Below are 24,752 nucleotides of genomic sequence, written 5' to 3'. Positions count from 1 at the left end.
TTCGCGGTTTCTACCCTCAGACGCGCCGGAAACTGACCTCGCATGGACCCCCTTAGCATCACGGTGGGCGCCGTCAGCCTCGCCGCTAATGTCCTCCGGTCCGCGGCATACGTCAAGGAAGCCATCGACCAGTTCCGAGACGCCCCCACCCTCGCTCGCGACATCGAGCACGAGATCAAAATCGTACAGGCTGCCTTGCGCCAGGTCGAAGCCACCCTCCAGCGCGATCCGCAAGCTATCAGCCGCCTTTCCCTCGCCGACATCTTCGAGCTTTCAGTTGAAGGCTGCCGGGATACGCTGCAAGAAATTACACAAGAGTTTGAGACGCTGTTTGGCCGACATGATTGGAGGTTCAAGCTTGCCGTGTGGTGGAATTCCGGGGATATACGCCGTCTGCTCGGGAGGCTAGAGACGAAGAAAGGCAGCCTGATGCTTCTGGTCCAAGCATTGAGCCTGTGAGTGCCATAAATGTTGCCGGCGAGAACACGCAGTCCGGACTGTGCTGACGAAAACGCCCTTTGCCACCCCAGACACTCTGTCCAGGAGATGCAGGAGTTGCTGCAGCAAAACATGAGGACACTGGATATAGCTAGGCTCGGCCTGGACGACATGGTTCACTCCTATCCCGCCTACACGGCGAAGGATCTGGACTCGACGGCCTCTGGCATCGATTCAGGGGATAGCATGCTGGGCGATCGTGATTCGGTGGTCAGCAACACACGTTTTAACTTTGACGATATTTGTTTCGATAGCAAGCCGTACCGTCATACCGTCGCTAGGGTTGCGGCAAAACGCCGAAGCCACTACGAGAGAAGGGACGCGGACGGGTTATCGAGCTCCCCTCTGTTGCTTGCCACCAGGGAGGCCGAGGCCGAAGGCGAGACGACGACGTCGCACGAAGCCCCAACGCCCATTCACCTAACCGGTGTTCCCCCCGAAGAACACCAGGCCGTGCTCATGAAGTTACGAGAAGCAGAAGCCTTAATCCGCACCTTGCAGGGGCGAACACAGCAACCAGGGACGGTGTCAAGAGAGAGCCCAGCGGTAGTTGACCCAAGCCAACATCCGCTCCGGGTTAAAGACAACGGGAATGAACTCCTGCAAGACATGGCCCCACAAACAGCCGTAATTGGGTCCACGAAGCAACCACAAGCCGGCGATGACCTCCTGCTGAGACCCACCACCAAATCACGTCGCAGGACGGTTCTACCGGTGGAGGACACCCCGGACTTCCGACCCGTTCGAATCTTGGTACCAAACAAGCCCGGAATTACTAGCAGGTTGGATAGGAAAGCCTCCAGCGCCATCAACGAACCCTCTGCACCTTCGGATGAGTCACCCGTAGCGGCCGGGCCGACCCGCAGCCCAGGTCGGCCTCGGCTAACGCATTCCCGGAAGGATATCGGAACTTCAACAGAGTATTTTATGGGAACCAAAGAAAAGAAGGTCGAGCCTTCGATCAAAGTCCACTTCTCCCCGCGCGCGAGGAGCACGCCGCAGCACATGACGATCACTAACCTGCACGGTGAGACAACTCAGACCCTCAATGCCGGCACAGGGGGGGAGGTTGCATCGGCCAGTATCCCCGATACACAAATTGAGGATGGACCAAAGACGACAAGCCGGGTGATCAGTGCTGCAACGTCCCTCGGCCGCCCGCGCCCGTGGCTCGCCGCAAATGGTGAAGAGGAACGTTTGATTTCTAACGCAATTTCCACGATTCCGTCCCGCTCACCCCTTGAAATCCTAGAACGACGCCTTAGTCGCACAAAAGCACATGTTATGCCGGAACCGGATGTACTCGAAGGTCAACGAGCGTTGCCTAAGCTGGACATCGAGGCCAATGCAAGGCAAATGACCCCCGACGTGAAGGAGGAGGCTCATCAAGTATTTCAATATGTTGTGCCCCCGGCTCGGCCAAATCCTCCCCTACCGTTGCCAGCAGACAACAGTTTCCAAGGCCCTGATGTGAGTAGCACCAAACAAATCCAAAAGAGGGCAGTCACAACCCCACGGCCACGTCTCGGGTATAACCCCAATCTCCACATGCTGGATGTTGATCGGGTTGTTAACGGTATTACGGAAAACACTGCTCATAGTGTCTCCGTTATGCCAACGGGAAACGGCACCCAAGCCCACCCGCGGGAACGGGATATTTCGGAAGCCAAGCCGGCCGAAGAAGAGGAGGCTACCAAAAAGCAATCGGTGTTTATCCGTGCGTTCAAGGGGATAAGGGGACCTAGCAACAACCTGGCCACAGTCGAGGAGATCCTTGGGAAGCTACTTGTCGAGGTTAAGACCCTTCAAACTGAGGCGCAACAAGACAAGGAAGCCACTGTGGTTGAGGGTAGATAGCTTTAACACCGTAAAATGAAAGGATCTTGCTCTTGACTTTCAGGTTATAATGTGCGATTCGCCCTCCCCTCACCGAAGTAGCGATATGGGCCCCAAATACTATAAGTCCATGAGACGCAACTATCAGTGAACAACAATATCGCGGAATGAATTTGTACAATGGGACCCAATGTGATAGCCAACCGAAGCCCCGTGCACGTCACGTCCATACTATGGGATAGGTTGAAGGAGAAGATGATACTCGCCTCACAGTATGTTTTCTTTCATTTGAAATATATATTGAGTGGGGTCACTGGTTGTCGATATTGCTTACCATATACCCTGATCCACTTTAAATTATCGTGTTTTGATATACTCCTGATAGTTATTTGGAGTACTCATCATTGCCCTTGCGCTGAGAACTTTATGGTTCTGCTGGGATTCATGGCATATCATACTTGTTATTGGTTCGAGCATGCGGTGACAGTGCAATTTCACATAAGGGTGAGGAAGGGCACCGCGAACACCCAGCGGTCTCCCGTAGTTGGTGGCAATAATGGGCTTCCGTCACTTGCTGACTCTGAGCAGGATGAAAAGAGGGGCCCGATATATGGGCAAAGAAGATGTTATTAGTTAAATGCCTAAGAAAGTATGTACGTGCTCGAATTGATTGGCCGTGTCGTGGGGGAAATCTTGACGAGGGCAAACAGAAAACACAACGGCTCGTGGTCTCCAACTCCAACTCCTTACGCGAGAACAACCGCGGCCCACCCGAAAGCAACGGCCACGACGATGCTGCCGGTCAGCCCCAGCACACCGGCGCCGTTCTCGACCGGCGCATCCTCCTCGGTCTTGGCGCAGAGCCCCGTGCCCTTCAGCGCCTTCTCGGTGACGTAGGCCTTGGGCTCGCCCTTGCCCATGTACATGGTGACGTTGCCCGAGACGTCGGCGGTGCTGGTCTTGCAGCTGAGGACCTCGACGACCTTATCGTTGGCCTGGAAGCCGCCGACGCTGACCTGGTAGCTGTCGCCCTTGCTGCTCTTGTTGTTGATGCAGAAGACGACCTGGCTGCCGTACGGGCCCTTCTTGAGGCAGAGGTGGTTGACGTCGGCCCAGAGGGTCTCGGACGGGGTCGAGATGTAGTCCTTGGACAGCTTGATCGCGTTGTTGCGCACCTTGTTCAAGGCCGACGTGAGAACGTAGAGCGGGGCTTCCTTGTCGTATTTGGAAGTCCACAGAGGTTCGCGGTTGAAGGGGGTGCCGTTACCCTTAAAGTGCTGCTCTTGGCCCTGGTAGACTGCGGAGGGGTTAATCCTAATGTTGGGTGACATACGATTGCCTGACAGAGCTTACCTGTGGGAATGCCGTCGTTGAGGAGAATGTAGGTCATAGCGTTCTTCGCAAGCGCCATATCGTCGTTGCGGTTGGCGAACCGGGGCATGTCGTGGTTCTCGAGGAAGCTGCCGAGCGCGGCGGTATCGTTGCAGCTCGAGGCAGCATCATTACGCATATTCGCGACATCGATCAAAGAACCGCCGTTGAAGGCCTCGTTGAGGGGGTAGTACTCGAGGTAGTTTGGCATGCCCGGAAGGAGTCCAAGGGTCTGGTATCGGCACATGTCTTCAGGAAGGCCGGATAGGACCTCACCAAAGGCAAACACGCCGGAAGACTTGACAAACCCCGGGAGGAATTCATCGTTGACATGTTTGGCAGCGTCGATACGGAGGCCATCGATCGAGTAGTTGGTAACAAGCCCCTTCGCCCAGCTGCCCAGCTCGTCCGCCACGGGCTTGGTTTCGGTGGCCAAATCGGCGAGCGCAACGCCGTACGGGTAGAGCCAGCAGTTCTGGTAGTTGGTCGAATTCTCCCATTCGGTCACGTTGCAGTAAGGATGGAAATACTTCTTGTCGTCGAACGGGTTGAACTTGGAGTAGTCGACCTTGGGAGGGACGACGTTGTCGAAGGACTGGACCATGTTATTGACGACGACGTCAACCATGAGTAGCATATCCCGCTTGTGTGTGGCAGCCACGAGGTCCTTGAACTCTTGTTCTGTGCCGAACCGATCGTTGAGGGCGTAGTTATCGACGGACCAGTAACCGTGGTAGGCATCTCCGACAGATGTGTGGTCATTGATGTTCTTGACGATGGGGCTGATCTGGATCGCAGTGAAGCCCATGTCTGGGACACGTAGGAGTCAGGGTACGGTACAGGTGCCTAGAAGGGGGGGCTTCCCGAGAGCGCTCACCTTGGATGTAGTCAAGCTTGTTCATGAGTCCTTTCCATGTCCCGCCACAGAACAAATGCATCTCGCAAGTTTTATCCGTAGAGCCATCAGTTTGCGCATACCTATCGATCATGACCTGGTAGATGGACCGCGACTTCCACTCATCGAGGTCAGCGGCAGAGCCCAAGCCGGCGAAGACTAGGGCGGCGGCGGCGGCAGCATGGAAGACGGAAGTCCGCATGTTGGGTTGTAGATATCAGGAGAACGGACGCGGCTTCGGGTTCAACTATGCACCGGCCACTATGCAAATAATGGCTCAGTACTTGTAAGTCAAGGCGGCACCGGGCCTCGGAAGCAGCGGTATCTTCGGCTGTCGAGTTTGTTCAAGGAATGACTGGGGTCAGATGTTCACAGCTGCTGCTTCTTCTCGTATCGCACGATAGACAAGATAGCAAACAGCATTACACCACCAACAAGCAATAGGTAAACGAGTGTGATGAAGCACCAGGTTGGTGACGCTGAACGAGTGTGGTGAAGAACGTAAGATACAGTGTGTACACACCCTGATATCAGGGGGAAAGCCAAACCTGACCCAAAACCAAGCGCAAGGCCTTACTCCTAGTGTTACTCTGCCCGCAACATCCGCTTGTGTGCCCCGTTGTCTCCCAGATAGGCAAGAGAGCCACATCTCAGCGCATGAACCCGAGGTCAACATCCTGCGCAGCCATCAGACTGCCTCCTGGTGAAGGGTGGCCCCTGGGAAAAAGTGCGGGATTCTTCCACGCTAGGGGCAACGCGAGGTCAGGGCATTGGTTGGACTCGAACACCGATGGCACGGATGCCATCTCAAGCGATGGTGGAGACGCATGTAGTAACTCGCCGGGGATGCCGGACCACGCCGAGTCGTGTTCTGCGGCGTGCCGAGGCGCCACAACTGACCTTGTCGGAAACGTTTGAGAATTGGCGAAAAAAAAAATCAAAAAAAAAAAAAAAAAAAACCAGGAAAAGCGGAGGAAAGGAGCTTTTAAGTAAATGGAAAAAAATCCGATTGGAGATATTTTGCCCCGTTGATTCTTTTCTTCTGGAAGGCACGACATGTGCTCACAGAGTGAGGTTGGAATCAGGAACGTCAAACCAAGCGGTGGCGGTTGTCAGATCTCAATCTTCGATTTGGAAAGCGAACAGTCAGGGGTATTTCATCGGAGCCCCACTTCTAAGCGTGTGCAAGCTGCCGGCAATGCAGGGGTAATGGTTGCAGCATGGCAGTTATCGGGTGGGGCTACGAGGCGCTCTTGTTTTATGGGCCTGGCATGGTGGATCCAAAAAGCTTTCCTTGACACACGACACACGAGAAAAATTGACGAGGACTGGAGAAAACCACGAATCGATGCTTTGGACAAGCTCGACAAGGCCCTTTTTGCGGCAGCGATACCCCGGCATGAGTTTGGTCGAAAATTCCCCAATTGGGCTCGACAATGAGGAGGAAGGGATGTCGACAGCCGACCCAGCTACCGGGGCGCCCCCCTTTCGAACCATCCGACCGATCATGCACCGCTCCCAACGCCGCGGATACGGCGATAAGGCGGGACTTGTGCGGGAGATGGGCGTAGTTCATCGCTGATCAGCAATAATCGCTCCGAACTTGCTTGTGAAGCTTGGCCAGCCCATTCTGTGTATCTACCGGCATGCGATCGGCGTCAACACAACGACACACAGCGCGAAGCTTCTCGAGACGAGCCTCGTATCCAAAATAGGCCCATCCGTGGTGGGGCTCCTCCGGTGTTATCCGGTGCGCCGACACGGTTCATGCGATGGAGCGAAGGCGGCGAAAACGAGGTGCCCTGCTCCACCTCAAACGCAGGTTTTGCACCGATTGTTCTGGATGTGGCCTGGCTAGCAAGTGTGGCTGGGCAGCGCGGTGCGGGCTCGTCCTTACTTCCCTACCTCAAACGCTTTCGGCAACTCACTCTGCAGGGATGCGAGAACGTCTTCTCCAGACTAGCAGAGCACACACAACTAAAGCCCTGTTTCTGCTGGCCGACGTTGCCGAGTCGAGCCGTCTGTGGCAAAAGGCGATGGAGACAGCACAGATATGCGACAAGGCAACGCTTAGCCCTCTGGCCAAAGGGGCGACTGGAGCCGTTTCGCTGCCGTGGGCCGGGCTTGGAAGAGAAGAAGTCCGTGTTATCGCAGCAACGGACATGCCGTCGTGTTGACAAGGACCGACACGATCCTGGCTTCGAGATGGGCTGACAGGGCTCCGCCCAAGGCTTCTCCGTTCGCGTTTCGAGCGGGTCGATAGCCCCCAGATGGGGCTCTCTGTCTCGACGCTTCGCAGCCTGGAAACTCGTTTAGCCAGACGCAGTGCATGCCGGATTCCTGCCCCCCTGAGAGCTGCTTGCTTCCTCCTGGCCAAGGAGGTGTCCGTGCCGTGGGGTTGCCAGAGCAGGGGCTACTCATGAAAGCAAGCTGCTTCCGAACCCGCGGCTGTCTCTTCTTCCTCCACCTCATGCCATCGTCCGTCTCTCGCTCTTGTGTGTTCAGCCGCCTTGTAGTGTGGTGCCATTTGCCGTTGCGTTTGCTTTTTTAGTCTCTCGTTTGCTTCTGTCGTGTCGCTCCCCATGAGAGGTGAGCGACAGTGACGATGACTCGTCCTTCCTTCCTTTTTAGCACGCTTCATTTCACACTCTTTGCCGCCACAACCTTCGTTTATGGCCTCAAGTACGACGCAAGTGAGGTCGACTACAATCTTAATAGAAACAGGACAGCCGTAAGTCCCCTCGACTACTGGGGCTCTCGCCATGATGACGACCCCGACTTCGAGTATGCCGCCTCTCCCTCGAACTGGCGGGTACCTTTCTATACGATCTTCTTGGATCGCTTTGTGAATGGCGATCCAGGGAACGATGATATCAACCAAACTGTGTACGAAACCGACATGATGAGCACCCAGCTCCGGTTTGGTGGTGACCTGGAAGGCTTGAGAGACTCGCTAGATTACATCGCCGGCATGGGGATCAAGGTACCGCACACCGCGCAAGTTGCTGAACGAGGAGGGGAGCGTGTGTCTAACGGGAAGTAGGCTCTCTATATCGCAGGCTCTCCTTTCATGAATCTTCCATGGGGCGCCGATTCGTACTCGGTACGTTAGTTGTCAACCACCACCTACCTCTGGACTCCATGCTAACGGACAAGCTAGCCCGTCGATCTGACACTTCTCGACAAACACTTCGGTACTATCAAGGTGTGGCAAGAGGTCATCGACGAAATTCATGCCCGCGGCATGGCGGTGGTGCTCGATAATACTATGGCAACGTATGCATCGACCTCCCATATCCTCTAGCCCCGGTGAACTTAGAGCAGATATCTGACTTTGGCGTAGGATGAGTGACTTGATTGGGTTCGAAGGCTTCCTGAACGAAAGCACACCGTTCCGGGTCGAGGAACACAGGGTAATGTGGAAGACATCGAGGCGATATCTCGACTTCGACATCAGCAACGAGTATAATTCGTCGTGCAACTACCCCCAGTTTTGGTACGAGGATGGGACACGCATCAACCCGCCGGGTCTTCAGGGCTGCTACGACAGCGATTTTGATCAGTACGGCGATATCGAGGCGTTCGGCGTTTTTCCTGACTGGAAACGCCAGCTCGCAAAGTTCGCTTCCGTCCAAGATCGCCTTCGAGACTGGGAACCTTCGGTCGCGGCTCGTCTCGAGCTCTTCTCCTGCATGGCTATCAGGATGTTGGATGTTGATGGGTTCCGCATCGACAAGGCTGTCCAAGTTACCGTTGACGCCCAGGCGTCGTTCAGTTCCGCCATGCGGAAATGCGCAAAAGAGGTGGGCAAGGATAACTTCGTGGTCTTTGGCGAAATCACCAGCGGCAACGACCTCGGATCCATCTATTTAGGCCGTGGGCGGGAATCTCAGGCGGCCAAAACCTTGAAGGGCGACTGGACCAAAGCAATGACGATGACGCCACCTTCGACCGACAAGTCTGGAATGTTCATCCGTGATGCTGGCAACAGCGCTCTTGATGCCGGCGCTTTCCATTACTCCATTTACCGTTTCATGACCCGCTTCCTTGGCCTGAGCGGGAATCTAGAAGCAGGCTATGACTTGCCTCTGGACTGGGTTGACGCCTGGCACCACATGGTTGTCACGAACGACTTCTTCAACCCATACACCAATGAGTTCGACCCCCGGCACCTTTACGGCGCGACAAACCAAGACGTCTTTCGCTGGCCCGCCATTGAACAAGGCGTTGAGCGCATGCTGTTGGCTTATTTCATCACCACCATCCTCCTGCCCGGTGCCCCTCTGGTTTATTATGGCGAGGAGCAAGCCCTATATGCCTTGGATGGCACCGCTTCCAATTACGTCTATGGTCGTCAGGCCTTTGCTCCCTCGCCAGCATGGAAGGCACACGGCTGCTTCGAACTTTCAGTTGACCAGTACATCGGGTGGCCCATCACGAAAGGGCGCAAGGGTTGCGAAGACGAGAAGGTTGCCTGGGATCACCGTGACCCCTCCGCGCCCCTTCGCAATATTTTCCGCCGCATGTTTGCTCTCCGAGATGCCTTCCCAGTGCTCGAACACGGCTGGCTGCTTGAGAACCTTGCCAAGCAGACCGAGTCATACCCACTTAACGGTAGCACGGTCGAGACCGAGTTTGGAGTGTGGAGTGTTGCTCGCGGCATGTTCACCCAGTTACAGAACGACACGGACAAGCCGGTGTGGCTTGTCTACCACAACCGCCCCAACCGCACGACTTACAACTTCGTCTGCACTGATATCAACAAGGCATTTGTTTCGCCCTTCGACGCAGGATCTGACGTCGTGAATCTTTTTGGCCAAGACAAGTCCATCCGGCTCGAGTCTTCTCCGCGGAAGAACAACTTTACTGGCACTGGTGCAAGCGCCGGATGTATCCCCAGCATCACTTTGGAACCATACGAATTTCGCGCTTACGTCGAAGCCACATCCTGGGTGCAGCCGGCGCCTATGATCACGAAGTTCGAACCGGGTCATGACTTTCCTATTGACTCGACAGACCGCAACGGCGAGCTCGGTGAGATTGCTATCGAGTACAACGTCCAAATGAACTGCGACTCCGTGACCAAGGCGCTGTCCGCCGTCGTTGTCACCGACGGCAAACACAACGCCACCACTCTCAAGTTTCAGACGCCCAAATGCGAAAAGATCACTCCCGCGGAGAAGATCCCTTACACGGGGGCCGTCCAATCGAGCTGGAGGTTGACGACGAGCCTACGGGACGTTCCCGATGGTATTGTCAAAATCACTGTAGCCAACGCTCTCTCCGAGGACAAAGTCCCGACCAACGCAACCGACCATTTCCTCATCCGGTTTGGCAAACGTCTCAGCAACCCTATCATCTTTCCAACTGCCAATTACTCGCGCACTTTGCTATCCATGGAGGGAAGTGCGATGTACGTGCAACACAAGGCTGCTGGTGCCACACAATGGCGGTACAGCACCAACTGGGGATCTAGCTGGAGCAAGTGGCTTCCATATGATGGCACCACATCCAAGGTGCCCATCTCGGAGCTCAGTTGGGAAGGGACAGACCTACAGAAGTGGCCAGGCAAACACTTGACAGTCCAGTACTACAGCAAGCCACTGGGGTCATCGGCCTTTGTACAGCACGCTGACAGCAGCGATGTCCAGTTGGAACGCGGCTTTCCTCACATCAGAATTCATGGCCCGTACAACAAATGGGGCTATGATGCTGGGTTGCCTGGCTCCATGGATCTAGTTGCCCACCGTACTTGGTCGCTGCATTACATGTATGAGTGGCCGGCGAACTTCCAGCTCAACATCTGGGGCATCAACCCGGATAATCAGCCAGACGTCGGAGCCATCTTCGGAGACATTGATAACGACGGCATTGTCGACCGCCTCCCTCCCAGCAGTCTGGCAAAGAACGTCATCAACATCACCAAGCCGCCGCCGATGCCAGCCCTCGCCTATAAGCTCGTTTACTACGATGACAAATTCCAGTTCGAGTACCTCCCCACGGGGCATGTTGGCATCCAAATTCTGCTTTTCATCCTCCTCACTGTCCTGCCGCTTTTACTTGCGATTTTGGCTGGGTGGGTCTACATGCGCAGCTTCTACCAAGTTAAGGTGAACAAATCGGGGTTCACGAGCAAGGGATGGAAGCCGCTGAAGCTCGGTACGGTTTCCAGGCTCGACCTCAAGTCATTCACGAAGCGTGGGGTTGAGATGAGTGCCATGACACCGACACCGCCGCCAAGCGCCGCCATGACTCCTCTCGGTGCTTCCGGTGGGCGTCGTACCGTCCTCATTGCCACCATGGAGTACAACATCGATGATTTCGGCATCAAGATCAAGATTGGTGGCCTGGGTGTTATGGCCCAGTTGATGGGTACGGCGCTGTCTCATGTCGACCTCATTTGGGTTGTTCCTGTGGTGGGCGACGTCGACTACCCCACCGACCGCATGACACGCGCGGAATCCATGTTTGTCAAAGTCATGGGTCAGCCTTACGAGATCGAAGTTTATTACTACACTACCAAGAACATCACCTTCGTTGTCCTCGATTGCCCCATATTCCGCAAGCAAACGAAGGCGGATCCTTACATTGCTCGCATGGACGACATCGAGAGCGCTATCCTCTACGCCGCGTGGAATAGCTGCATCGCTGAGACGATCCGTCGATTCCCGGTTGACGTCTACCACATCAACGACTACCACGGTGCTGCGGCTCCCCTTTACCTCCTTCCCCAGACGATCCCCTGCTGCCTTTCTCTCCACAACGCCGAGTTCCAAGGCATGTGGCCGATGCGAACACCAGAGGAGCAAAAGGAGGTTTGCGAGGTCTTCAACCTGCCCCCAGAAGTGGTCAAAGATTACGTCCAATATGGTTCGGTCTTCAACCTACTCCACGCCGGCGCGAGTTACCTCCGTCTACACCAGCGTGGTTTCGGTGCGGTGGGCGTGTCTAGAAAGTACGGCGATCGTTCCCTGGCCCGTTATCCCATCTTTTGGAGCTTGAAGAACATTGGACAGCTCCCCAACCCCGACCCGTCCGACACGGCCGAATGGAACCCTGACAAAGACGTCTCGAAGCAGTCCAAGGGCATCGATGTCGACCAGGGTTTCGAGGAGAAGAGAGGGGATCTACGACGCCAAGCACAAGAGTGGGCTGGCCTGGAAGTTGATCCCACAGCGGAACTATTCGTTTTTGTCGGTCGTTGGAGTTTGCAAAAAGGCGTGGATCTCATTGCCGACATCTTCCCTAGTATCCTGGAGAAGTATCCCAAGACACAGCTCATCGCTGTCGGTCCCGTTATCGACCTTTATGGCCGGTTCGCGGCCCTCAAGCTTCAGAAGCTGATGGAGAAGTACCCCAAGCGGGTGTTCAGCAAGCCTGAGTTCACCCAACTGCCGCCGTACATTTTTAGCGGTGCAGAATTTGCACTGATCCCGTCGCGTGACGAGCCATTTGGCTTGGTCGCTGTCGAGTTCGGTAGGAAGGGCGCTCTAGGCGTGGGGGCGCGTGTTGGAGGTTTGGGCCAAATGCCAGGTTTCTGGTACACAGTCGAGTCCATGACTCCATCCCATTTACTCCAACAGTTCCGGCAAGCCATTGTCTCGGCGCTCGACTGCAAATCGTCCAAACGCGCGTTGATGCGTGCGTGGAGTGCCAAGCAGCGGTTCCCCGTTGCGCAATGGATTAAGCAGTTGGATGAACTCTACAGCGAGTCCATCCGCATCCACAACAAGGAAGCGAGGAAGAAGAAGCTCGATGCACTGCGCGCTCCCAGCCCGAACCCGTCACGACCGTCTTCCCCTGCTAGCGAGGCCACATATGTTGAGCAAGGGTCTGCGATATACAGCCCGGGGCCCGAAACACACTTGGTGCCACCATCCCCGTCGGCCTCTCCAGCACCGAGGTCCGTAATCAGCCCCGATTTGCCCAGTCCTTCGGCCCCGTGGCTAGGAGGCACAAGATCTAGTTCGCCCCGCGATTCCACCGTCAGCTCCCTCGCGGGAAGCATCTACGGCAATAACGCAGCGCGGGAGAGTACCGTTAGCGTGGATAGCTTTGCGGTTCGTGCACAGAAGGATGGCATGGCGTCGCCGGGTTTAACTCCCAACTTTGGGCTCGCGCCACCCCGTCCCACGCTCGGACAGAGCCATCGCAACAGCAGCCTGCTCAGTCTTCCTGACGTCGTCGGCGACAGGCACGACCTGAAGCTGCAGCAGGTGGACCAGTTCTTCAATGATTCAAATGGCGAGTACTATGCCATGTACGAGGAGATGTTAGACGCTCTCACGGCCCAGAACTCGGCCGGTGATCTCTGCATCGAGACCTTCATCAAAAAGAGTGAGAAGGAGTGGTTCTCGAGGTATCGTGAAGCCAAGCTGGGCAGGAGCTCCCGGATAGGAAGTCCGGTAAACAGTCGGCCGCCTTCGAGAAATGACTCGAGTCGAAATGCGTCTGTTGTTAGCCGCGGCCGCCAGCGGCACCGCAGCATGACACCCAGTTCCCTGGCCAGGTCCATGTTCGAAGTCTCTCCACCGCCTACCCACGTTGACGATGAGTTTTTGCTCGGTGACGGATACCAGGCCCCAACAGGCTTAAAGAAGTAAACCATTCCTTCACGCCACCTCAGCTTGCTCTTGTACTAACCATGTCTTATTTTAGAATTCTGTCCATCCGTCTCGGAGACTGGCCACTCTACTCCTTCCTTCTCGCTCTTGGGCAAATCATCTCGGTCAGCTCGTACCAGATTGTCCTTCTCACGGGTGAGACGACCCAGACACCAGAGAAGCTGTACATGGTTGCATCAACATACATCGCAACTTCGTTGATTTGGTGGGGGCTTGAGCGGAACTTCAAATCTGTCTACGCTCTGTCGATACCTTGGTTCTTCTTTGGCTTTGCCTTCCTACTGATCGGCATTGCGCCCTTTATCCCCGACTGGCGTGTTGCCAACAAGCTCGAGGACGCTGCGACATGCTTCTACGCTGCAGGGGCGAGCAGCGGCGCGCTTACGTTCGCCTTGAACTTCGGTGACGAAGGTATGCTTCTTCGTTTATCCCCCTTGTTTTCTTTGCGGCCCGTGCTAACAAAAGTCGTCAGGTGGCTCGCCAACAAAACAGTGGATCACGCGCGCCTTGACTGTCTCGGGTTTCGCGCAAGTTTACAGCATCGGGCTCTGGTACTGGGGTTCCATGGTGGCCAACACGGACCCGACAGCAACCGTCTTCGTGGGCACCTCGAACGTCCCGCAAGCCATCGTCGTGGGCGTGCCCATCGCTGTCATCTTCTGGGCCATTGGCGTCGTGCTCTACCTCGGCCTTCCCGACTTCTACCGCCAGTCCCCGGCCACCATTCCGGGCTTCTACATCTCGCTCTACCGCCGCAAGATCGTCCCCTGGTTCTTCGTCATGATTATCCTACAGAACTACTGGCTGTCTGCCCCCTACGGCCGCAGCTGGCAGTTCCTGTTCAACACCCAACACGTACCCGGGTGGGGGATCTTCCTGCTTGCCCTCGGCTTCTATTGTGCCCTGTGGGCGCTGGTCCTCTACGGCTTTTCATACTTTTCCGACGAACATACCTGGCTCTTGCCCATCTTCGCCATTGGCCTATGTGCCCCGCGGTGGGCCCAGGAGTTCTGGGGCACCAGCGGTATCGGCTGGTACCTCCCGTGGGCCGGCGGCCCCATGGGCTCGGCAATTGTGTCGCGTTGTCTTTGGCTGTGGCTGGGCCTGCTGGACAACATCCAGGGTGTCGGTCTGGGCATGATGCTTTTGGCGACATTGACGAGACAGCACGTGTTGACGGTGCTGATCGGAGCGCAGGTGGTGGGTAGTGCGTTCACGATGCTGGCGCGGGCGACGAGCCCCAACGCGCTCTCGCCGCATACGACGTTCCCGGACTTCTCACAGGGCGTCATGCCTGGCGCGGCCAGTCCGTTCTTCTGGGTGTGTTTGCTGTTCCAGCTGATCATTCCCATCGGCTTCTTCAAGTTCTTCCGCAAGGAACAGGTTTCCAAGCCTTAGTGCTCTGGTTGCGCGGCGTCAGGGGTGGATAGACCCGGGTTTGGTGGTTTGACAGAAAATGGCATGCATCATGTTGTTTGGTTGTAATGCTTTATAGAGATTACCATGAGCGGATATACACATAATAGACTGTACATGAATTTTATCACCACTCCGCTAGTGCAGCTGTCCAGCTGTCTTTGATTTCGAGTATAACCGCAAAAGGGGTCCTCCGCCTCCCAACTTCGATCACCCAAGAAAATACAGGGCGGCGCGAAACGACAAAATCTGGAGGGGGCCGGGACAGAACGCAGCGTTACTTGCGAATACAAACGCAGCAACCGTCCGCAATCTTTCCCCGGATTTACAACTCGAGGCTCAACGCACATGCGTCTAGGGATAACTCCGGTTCAAGCAGTGTAACCTCAGCATCAGAACCAGGTTAAGAACCAGCGCTCAGGGACACCAGCCTCACAACTGATATGACCAAAACCGGAGCACTTCGTCCTGTCCCGTTTTGGGCTCGGGGATTGTGGATAGATTGTTTGCAGCGTCGCCTCCGAGCTAGTTCTGGGCCCGGTACCGTAATAAACGTAACATTTTACCCGGCCGTATATAGCGAGAACCACGCCGAGCCCAGACCTCGCACCCATCTCTCACACCCCTGCCAAGATGGTTAGCAGGACGAAAATAGAACCCGTGGGTGGGCATTCATTTGGTTCGCCACCGTGGTTGAGATCCAAGACCACTGCATCACACCTCACGATGGTTTATTTTCCCCTCTTGATGCCCCTTCAGCCATTTTTGACCTTACTCGTCTGTCAGTGGCCGTGGAAGACAAAATGAAGCTTCGTGGTGCCCTTTTTGCGCTTTCAGGCCTTTGTGGCATCTTTCTGCCTGTCTGGGCGACCAGGTCGAATATCAGGGAAAGGGTTTCAAGAAGAATACCTCCGTCGCACACCGTCCATGAGAGACATGCCCCAAGAAACCTCGAGGGATGGGTCAAGCGTGAACTTGTGGACTCCGAGGCAACGGTCCCTGTGCGGATTGGGCTAAAACAGTCGAATGTGGACGCTGGACATGACTTGCTCATGGACATGTAAGTCACTGCTGATCGGCCCCCGATGCTTGCTCAGTTACGTACTTATTAAAGCGCCAGATCCAACCCACAGTCCCCAAACTATGGAAAGCACCTTTCGCGGCGCGAGGTTATCGATCTATTTGCTCCACAGACCCAGGCAGTAGAGAAGGTCAAACGTTGGCTGGTCTCGGCGGGGGTCGAGGAAAAGAGGCTATCGCAGTCACCAAACAAACAGGTGAACAGCCCTCCTGCGCTTAAAACGGGATCAGAAAGTCAAATGATGAAGTGGTAGCTAACGTCTGGCTTTAACGGGCTGTCGAGACAGTGGATCCAGTTTGATGCTCCTGCCCACGAGGTTGAGGATTTGCTCCACACAAGGTACTACACCTTTGAGAACCTTGAAACAGGTGTCACAAACATTGCTTGTTCTGAGTAAGATGATCACTGATTAAGCAGAACGTTTCGATCTAAACTAACGGCGCTTCAGGTACCACGTCCCGCACAATGTGTCGCATCATATTGATTACATCACTCCCGGCATCAAGCTTATGTCGGGTGGTTTTGACGAAAAGATCACCAAGAGGATGGTGGGCCGGCGGTCATTAATAGGGGGAGATCTACATTCCAGTGGGAGAAAGGGGAGAAAGGAAAAAGGGAATGGAAAGGGGAAAAAGAAATGCACGCCGCGACCTCCAGTGGACCCTGTTGACGATGACAGCGTATTTAAGGTGACGGGGCCTTGTAGCGACGAGAAAGGCACCGCATTGTATCCGAGGTGAGTTCACGTTCATCTTATTGTTGGAGAACTGTTTTTAACCCACAGGCAGCGCAGTATCAGCTGCCCAATGGCAGTAAGAACAGGAAAGGCAACACGCTCGGGATCTTCAAAGCGTTAAGCCAACACTATGGGCAGGAGGATCTCGACAACTACTGGAAATACATTGCACCGTAAGTTTTCTTTCCATTCCCAGTCACACAGGTTGGATAACAGGTCACAGCTGGGTCCCTCATGGCACGCACCCGAAGCTCAAGGCCATCAACGGCGCATATGGACCAACCGACGACATATCCAAGGCAGGCGAGGAGGCAGACCTTGATTTCCAGGTCGCTATCCCCCTCATCTGGCCACAAAAAACCATCCTGTTCCAGACCGACGATGAATGGTACCAAAAAGACCAACTTCGCGCCGACAGCAAATACCCCGGTTTCTTCAACAGTCAGTTACCCCCAAACTTACCATCTCACCCAACCCAAACCCCCCCCCCCCCCCCCAATACACATAACGCTAAAACTAGGCGTGCTTCCCTTCCCAGCCTTCTTCGACGCAATCGACGAATCCTACTGCCACCTCAACGCCTTCAACATGACCGGCAACTGCGCGACCAACGCCTGCCGCGACCCGATCTACCCCAACCCCAACGCGCCACCCTCCCAGGGCGGCTACCAGGGCCCGCTGATGTGCGGGCGCTACCCCCCCACCAACGTCATCTCCATCAGCTACAGCGGCACCGAGCACTCGTGGCCGGCCAACTACATGCGGCGGCAGTGCCTCGAGGTGATGAAGCTCGCGCTGCAGGGCGTGACGGTGGTCGAGTCCTCGGGCGACTTTGGTGTGGGTGGCAAGCGCTTTGAGCCCCAGGCTGGGTGTCTTGGTGAGGCCAAGGATGTGTTTAGTCCGCGCGTGATGGGGAATTGTCCGTATGTGTTGAGTGTAGGGGCTACGGCGTTGGTGGAGCCTGAGTATGCGGATCCTGATGCCGAGGTGAAGTTGCTGGAGGTGGCGGCTGAGTCGTTCTCGTCGGGGGGTGGGTTCTCGAATGTGTTTGAGCGACCGAAGTGGCAGGATCGCCATGTTAAGGAGTATTTGGTTAGGGCGAACGTGTCGGATTTAGGGTATGATGGGGCAGGGGGCTTGGGGTTTGACAGCTTGAGGCCGCCGCCCGGGAGGGGAAAGTTGTTCAACAAGCTCGGGAGGGGGTATCCGGATGTGGCAGCCATCGGGGAGAATTTTCGCGTGGTGCTTCGGGGGTATCCTAACCGGATGCGGGGGACGTCGGTTTCCACGCCGGTCTGGGCGTCCATTTTGACGCTCGTCAACGAGGAGCGGTTGGCCGCTGGCAAAAGTACGGTTGGATTTGTGCACCAGGTTTTGGTAAGTGGCTCGAAATACCGACAGCGAGCTTTCCATGTTGATGACGCCCTAGTATGAACATCCGGAGGTGTTTACAGACATCACCAGTGGATCAAATCCCGGTTGCGGTGGCGACGGGTTCAAGGTGAAAGAAGGATGGGACCCTGTCACGGGCCTAGGGTGAGTTCTTTTTTTAATCGGAAAACTGTTTGGAGGAGTAATTAACCATCATTGTCTTTAGGTCACCAATATATCCAAAACTTTTGGAGTTGTTTATGAGTCTGCCGTGAGACCAAGGATTTGACTGGTATTCGATTGTTTGTCAAATAGCCTGTTGAAAATTCGAATATTGGAGTTTTACTAGCAGCTCTAACGGTGGATCTGTTTGTTTACTGCCTCGCCTATGTTGGAATTAGGTGGCCAAGCAGAGCTAAGACGGGCACCACGACTAGCTATCATCTAGATAAGCGTCGCATCATCTTCCGTTCCTCTCGGTATGGGACCAACAGCGACACCATTGTTGGAAGACGACCAAGATAAACCCTCGCAGGTCAGTGTTCGGAATAGAGAATGCGTGGTACCCTACAATGCAGATGTGATTCCATTGCCTTGCTCCATCTCCTCGCGGAGAGCGGCAAGATCCTGTTTGTGTACCACGCATAAGGCCTGGGCAAAACTCACCAAGCTCCCCGCCCACAAATTCGCGCACCGTATCCCTCAGATCTTCGCCGTACTTCTGGCGGTATGCCCGCTGGACGATCGCCATGTACCTGCCATCCCAGTGGTAGCGTATAAGGCGCGAGACCAGCAGCCTTCGCCGCCCATCGCCAGGCTTGGATGGCTCTAAGGCATGGTAGAGCAGCATAGCATCCCGTACAGGCCTATTGATAACGCCATTGAAGATATGCGCCAGTACCTCACCCTGTCATTGTGTTGATTAGCCTTCCGTTGACTCGTGTAGTTTGACAGGGATGGGTAAGACTCACAACCAAATTCCCACTCTTCTTTAAGGCTTCCTTTGCTAAGTTCGCCCCGGAAAACGTCTCCGTATATAGCCTGAGTACCTCCCTTAAATGGCTGTCACTCCGTTGCGTAATGATTGCTATCATTTGGCTCTCGCCACCCTTCTCGCTTCGCACACTGGCATTCAGCTTCTCGACATCATCCTTAACTAAATGATAGTCAATCCGTAGCGGTTCTCCCGCCTGGTTCCTTTCCTCCATACGCGTCTCCTCTAGTACCATCAGTACGGCCTTCTTAAACTTACTCTCCACCAGTTCCCCACGTAGGCAACGCGCGAGACTATTACCATACTTCTTATCGCGAAAGGCCCCCTTAATCAAACGAATCTCGCCATTCGTTCGACCCATCAACGCCTCAATCAGCAGCTCGTATCTCGAGTTTTCGTCATGGCGCCAGATATTCGCCCAGTACGCCTCTGACTCCCAGCGGCCCAGCGCAGTAGCGTAGCAGGCCTCCATGAGGTCCTCGTCCCAGTTTTGGAGTCGCACACGGATATGTTTGGCAATATTTACACCCTTCCGCTCTCGCCCCGCCCTGACGAGCAATTTATACGCACGTCGTAGCCCCATCATCTGCTCATGCGTCAGCGTAGGGAGAATGTTGATGAGCGGTTCCCTGAAAGGTACGTCGAGATCGTTTTTGAGCGCCTGAGCGAGACGAATGGCCTTGTCTATGATGTTGAGAAGAAGGTCAGCGTTCAGTGGTGCGGGCGATACCACAGGTAAGCAGGAATATAACAGAAAAGCAAGGACCGTGATTCACGCAGTACATCTCCGTGCATTCTACACTTGGATCGATTTGTAATAATTCCTCCTGCGCAAGGGAAATTACCTTTGATGATGTCATCATGCACCTCGTCGGAAGGAGAGTCTGAAAACTCAGATTCCTCACCGCGGTATGGCTCCCATGGTACTACGAGTATTTATCAGCGGATGACCACTAGCAATCTAGGTATTTTGTTGGTACTCGAACAAGCCGACTTACCATCGGGGTTCTCGTCTTCGAAGGTCAGGTCTGACATTTCTCCCATCTCATCATCGAGGCGGCTATCTGGCGAGTTGGAAGACCAGGAGTGATCGGCGCTGTCGGGGCCGGAGGCAACGTCGAAAAATTCGACGTCATCCGAGAGGTTATCTCCTGGTAACCCCAAATATTGTCGTTCACCCTCCTCCAGAATTGGCCAAGGGAGGGATTGGAGTGAGAATGCGTGTATATGTTCCGCAGCATGGTCTAGGAGAGCACTGGGGTCGTCTTCTTCGTCGTCAGGTTGCGATGGGCACAGCGGACAGGAGAGTAACGACGGCGGTGTTGAGTAGGTAGACATGGACACGAGGGTGGGAATTTGGTCTTCGGGGACAACTTCCCGATGCTGAGTTTGGAGATGCGTATAAAAGTGGCTCTCGAGCTCGAATCGTACCGGCTCAAGACAGGCGGAGCACAACCAGTACTTGGATACTTCGTGTTCTTCTCGCATGTGTTGTGTCCATTCTTTCCTCGAGAGGTACAGTTGGAGTGGTTTTGGGCAGTCATCCAAGATGCAAGTATAAGGGTGGATATCCTCCGCGAGATGTTTCCTAGATATAACAAAGGTCAAATATTGTCAGTACGATTATTCCCAATTTTTACAAGATCGCAAGGTTTTAGTCTTACCTCCATCGAGATCGCTTTGCAAATGTAATAGGGAGTGTCTGGAAGCAGCAAGGGCATCTGAAGAACATGGCATCCTCGCCGACTTTGGGGGGTTTGGGGTACGTGGCCTTTGAACCGGTCGACGATGGGACAGTCATGGATAACTGCCTGCCTTGTGGTATCTGTACTGGGCCTTGTATGGCTGTCGGGACGGTGCTGGTAATAACTGAAGGTGCTGACAATTTCGTCTTGGATTCCTGACCCCCATTTTCCGGGGTCACGGTATACGTCCATAACCCGCGGTTCTGTTCTGATAGTGTCGCGTCCTCTACCACTACCTGTGGCTTCGCGGCGGCCTCGTCCTCGGCTGCTTGTTTCGTCCAACGTCGTCGAGCATAGAGAAACCGGTGACGCCTGATCAGATTAGCCAATATAAGCCGCTGTGCAATGTCTGTCATGTTCCGAGATAAGACGATGTCAATATTCCCCCCTGCTTTTTCCCCTTCGGCCAAGGACGCAACCTGAACCAGGAATTCCAAGTGGCTCCTGAGCTCTGTATGGCGCTCCTGACTAAACGATTCGTCAGCCCTCTGAAAGCGTGCCCCCATGCTAGCCCCACGGATGGCAGCTGAGATCCTGACTAGCTGGGCCATGATATCTTCGACATTTTCGAACGTTTCTGCGAGGTTTATCTCCTCAGCCCCATCTACGGGTGTACCAGGCGCTGCCATAATGGTTAGTAATTACTCAGTAAACTAATCCGGGGGGGATTCTCAAGAATGGTTCTGGTTACCTACCTCTACCCAGGCTTAGACAACGGGCCAGTAAGCTCTCGAGGAGATTTAGCAGGTTAAGGATAACCTCGCGCACCGTATGTTTCTCTGCTAGTCTTCGATCCAAGGACGCACGCTTCTTGGCTAAGGCTCCAGAATCGGAGGCCCAAAGATTAAAGTCGGCGAGCCGTTTTCGGGGCCATTCATCGACCATCAAGGTTGGGTTGTTGATGCATTCTCTGAGACGCTGGCGACATGCTGATGTCGCTTCAAATATCGACCCGTCGTCCCGGGAGTTATCCATGACTCTACTAGGGCGATATGAGATGAAGCAAGCAGAGACCGCTCCTCCCTGAAAGGTTGACGGGAGTCATCCGTTGACTGCAGAAGGCACATCACCTTGCGCTTTCGTTTTGAATACAAATGGGCGTAACCAAAAAGCTGAAGCAGGTTCTGGCTTCCCCGCATTTCTCAATCCGCCTAGTCTTACGGATTCATCGGCCGGCTTCCCCTCCTTTTCCCCTGGCTTGATGTGCCTGGCTGACCAACCACGTGCCCGGGAATCTGCGGGGGACCTGAAAGAGCACTCACTTCTTCCGTACTTACGTTGAGTTCACATTTCGACCCATGCGAAGCCGCGAGAAATCGCCGTGACCGAGGCTCGGATGTAATGATGAGTCGTCCCGGACTCACAGTTCATCCTAACCATGTCCTATCAGCCATGGGTAATAACCGCTATTCCTCGGTCCGGCTCGCCCAGCAGACATTCCCTTGGCTATCGGTTCTGATCACCAGAGTCGCCAGCCAAAAGGTAGATCCCAAGTTGGGCAAGCTAGGAGCGCATCTTTGCATTTTGGCCGAAAGAATTCTTTCACTTTCAGACTCACAGAAGCGCCGTCTTGAACATGATGGTCTCATCCAACGCCTCCTCGAGAAACTTGAGGCAGCGCTCTCAGCCTCGTCCCCCAAGATCCGGACTGGTCCGCGTAATGTGCACCTTGGGGGACATGTCGACTTTCCTCTCTTGACAAATATCGCGGCAGCAATTGAGGACGCTAGTGATGGGGGACAAAAGAGCAAACACGCCCCGGTCATTGAGTCAAGCATAAAAAGTGCTTTGTCGAGGAACAAGATTGACTACAATGACATTTTCTCTGCCTTCATGGAGGTGTCCCGGATCGGGGAGGAAGACGATGGCGAGCCTGAACAGATCCCCGCCCCCGAATTGCATTCAGGAAAGGACGACTTGGCCGGCTACGAGAAGTACGCAAAGGCATTGTACAAACTTCTCGTACGGTATGGTTCTTGCAATTGCGAGCGCCAAAATTATGACGACCACCACTGGGCCCGGCTTCGACTAAAGGCACTATATCAGGCAGATAAGCACAACCAAATATCCTTCGACATACTCCTTTCGGTTTTGCCAAACCCATCTCGGACAGTTCAGTTCGAGTGGCAAGATGTGCGAGTCTTCGTCCCCACCAGCAAGAACAAGTCGCCACGGAGAGTCCAATGGGCAGAAGAACATGCACTTTCTCTCCCGCGTCAGGCGAATCAACTCGGAGGGACAGATACCAAAACCTATGAACGGATCGAAACGTTATGTACGCTCCTATCCAGCCGATGCGGGTCGCTCTTGTGTTTCCAAGCCGCCAGTGATCACCTGAAGGTTCTGCGCGAGGCTACCGATCTCGTGAGCCATCATACCGTCAGGCTTGATGCCTCTCCGGGTCTTCATCTCGGCCAAGTGCTCGATCGGTTTCACATGCGGCACGGAATGAGGCCAGTTCTCGCATACATCCTAGCAAAAGCGGCCTGGTATTACTACGACTCTGAGTGGACGAACATGGGCATGACCAAGAACAGCGTGTATTTTATGGGCGAGGCGCTCGAGGATGAGGTCGTCTACTTTTGTAAGCCCTACCTTTCAGCTCAACTGCCACCGGGGGTCAGTCAAACCGTGGAATGTCGCCAGGTTGTCGGCATGATTCATAGGTACCCACGTATTCTCGCTCTCGGCATCATGTTGGTCGAGATCGCAACTGGGCAGCGGTTCGAGATGGAGGGACATCCTGATCAGTGGGACCCAAGGACATCCAATCAACAACTTCTGAGTTTCCAGAAACTTGCCAGTAGCGGCGAGTTCCATGAAGATTGCAGGTTTCCGCGCTATAAAACCGCGGTGAACAAGTGTCTCGACCCGATGCTATTCCGACACGCCCCGTTTAACCCCAGTGAGCCCACTGAGAACTTGGAAAAGAGGCGCTCCATTTTCTACCACGAAATCGTGGATCCACTACGCCAGTTGATCGAAGGAACAGGGTGGGATGCCGAACTCGACGACTTCGAACGGACAGCCCTGGTCCCAAAACCCAGGGCAGTGAAGACTTCGAAACCTGCCGCACAAATCAGCATCTCGGAAATAGCAACTCCACCGGTTCCTGAAAAGGACCCATGGCTGGAGGAGGTGGCTGTTCTGAACACAATGCTGAAGAGGGAAAGGAAAAAGAGTTCAACAAGAAGTGGCCCGTTTAAGATTGCTATTCTCGATACGGGATATGACGAGAGTTCACCATCATTTGACCTTCCTGGTCGTTCCAGAAGGATTAAGGAATGGAGAGATTTCGCCTGCTCGTCTCCCCACCCAGTTGATACGGACGGCCACGGGACTCATCTGCTCACACTTCTCCTGCAGCTAGAGTGTCCTGCCCATATCTACGTCGCACGCGTAACCGAGAATAGCAAGACTCTTAATTCAGCTGAAGCTAGTATTGCTGAAGCAATCCGAGTCGCTGGGTTGGAGTGGGATGTAGACTTCATCTCTCTGTCCTTTGGGTTCTCCAGGCACGTTCAAGGGATTCGGGACGCCATAGCAGATGTAGTCCATAACAAGCGGGGTGCGATCACCTTCTTCGCAGCCGCCAACAACGACGGGTTCAACAGCAGGGAGATGTTCCCGGCCAACCTAGGGGAGTCCGTCATTTCGGTCCGAGGGACCAACAGGGCCGGCGGCTTCGAATCCAAGTACAACCCGCCCACGACTTCTGATGAACCTGTGTTTGGCACGTTGGGTGTCGACGTCTTATCAGATTGGCCAGGGTTGGAAACCGGAAAGCTCATGTCAGGCTGTTCAGTTGCAACACCCATCGCCGTTGCAATTGCTGTTATGCTTCTTGAGTACGCCGCGGCGAGGCCTCGGGACTTTGAACCGGGCGATCTGAAACTCATGCGCACCCGCCGCGGCGTTTTTGAGATGTTTAAAGGTTTGTCAACATCATAGTCCCCCACACGCCCTTCGTCGCAGAGGCTGAGAAGACTGCCACACAGAGATCAGCGTTCACGCAGGGGATCATCGTCATTATGTCGCACCGTTCAATCTCTTCAGGCTCAGCGAGGATGTGAGGTTGGCAAAGCTGAAGACAGCACTTGGGAGACACCCGGAAAAGTGGTAGAACTGACAGGGGGCAGACTAATCTAGTTCAATTACTAGGAGGTGTTGGAAAGGAGCAGCGAA

At 54.6% G+C, this 24,752-nt stretch overlaps 6 protein-coding genes across 6 annotated transcripts; 4 read left to right on the top strand and 2 right to left on the bottom strand.

Annotated features, from left to right (window-relative positions):
• Nucleotides 1-42: 42 nt before the first annotated feature.
• CHGG_02184 (uncharacterized protein) lies at nt 43-2,355 on the top strand (the record flags this gene model as incomplete). Its single annotated transcript, XM_001228699.1, has 2 exons — nt 43-455; nt 531-2,355. 2 exons carry the CDS (start codon nt 43-45, stop codon nt 2,353-2,355), a joined length of 2,238 nt encoding a protein of 745 aa, XP_001228700.1.
• Nucleotides 2,356-3,080: 725 nt separating this feature from the next.
• Nucleotides 3,081-4,802, bottom strand: CHGG_02183 (uncharacterized protein; the record flags this gene model as incomplete). Its single annotated transcript, XM_001228698.1, has 3 exons — nt 3,081-3,631; nt 3,688-4,515; nt 4,583-4,802. 3 exons carry the CDS (start codon nt 4,800-4,802, stop codon nt 3,081-3,083), a joined length of 1,599 nt encoding a protein of 532 aa, XP_001228699.1.
• A 2,700-nt stretch (nt 4,803-7,502) lies between these two features.
• On the top strand, nt 7,503-14,622 carry CHGG_02182 (uncharacterized protein; the record flags this gene model as incomplete). The annotated part of the gene is made up of 7 exons (XM_001228697.1): nt 7,503-7,583; nt 7,644-7,703; nt 7,761-7,876; nt 7,944-10,013; nt 10,197-12,860; nt 13,259-13,635; nt 13,697-14,622. 7 exons carry the CDS (start codon nt 7,503-7,505, stop codon nt 14,620-14,622), a joined length of 6,294 nt encoding a protein of 2,097 aa, XP_001228698.1.
• An 821-nt stretch (nt 14,623-15,443) lies between these two features.
• Nucleotides 15,444-17,997, top strand: CHGG_02181 (uncharacterized protein; the record flags this gene model as incomplete). Its single annotated transcript, XM_001228696.1, has 7 exons — nt 15,444-15,700; nt 16,004-16,114; nt 16,170-16,269; nt 16,506-16,630; nt 16,681-16,898; nt 16,978-17,834; nt 17,902-17,997. 7 exons carry the CDS (start codon nt 15,444-15,446, stop codon nt 17,995-17,997), a joined length of 1,764 nt encoding a protein of 587 aa, XP_001228697.1.
• A 398-nt stretch (nt 17,998-18,395) lies between these two features.
• Nucleotides 18,396-21,196, bottom strand: CHGG_02180 (uncharacterized protein; the record flags this gene model as incomplete). The annotated part of the gene is made up of 6 exons (XM_001228695.1): nt 18,396-18,455; nt 18,523-18,654; nt 18,800-19,506; nt 19,668-19,748; nt 19,821-20,410; nt 20,487-21,196. 6 exons carry the CDS (start codon nt 21,194-21,196, stop codon nt 18,396-18,398), a joined length of 2,280 nt encoding a protein of 759 aa, XP_001228696.1.
• Nucleotides 21,197-21,945: 749 nt separating this feature from the next.
• On the top strand, nt 21,946-24,690 carry CHGG_02179 (uncharacterized protein; the record flags this gene model as incomplete). Its single annotated transcript, XM_001228694.1, has 3 exons — nt 21,946-21,963; nt 22,128-24,501; nt 24,566-24,690. 3 exons carry the CDS (start codon nt 21,946-21,948, stop codon nt 24,688-24,690), a joined length of 2,517 nt encoding a protein of 838 aa, XP_001228695.1.
• Between the last annotated feature and the right edge of the window lie 62 nt (nt 24,691-24,752).

Source organism: Chaetomium globosum, genomic scaffold (assembly GCF_000143365.1).
Source record: "Chaetomium globosum CBS 148.51 scaffold_2 genomic scaffold, whole genome shotgun sequence".
Taxonomy (NCBI): Eukaryota; Fungi; Ascomycota; class Sordariomycetes; order Sordariales; family Chaetomiaceae; genus Chaetomium; species Chaetomium globosum.
Note: the sequence above shows the minus strand (reverse complement) of the source record. Positions and strands in the feature narration are given on the sequence as shown.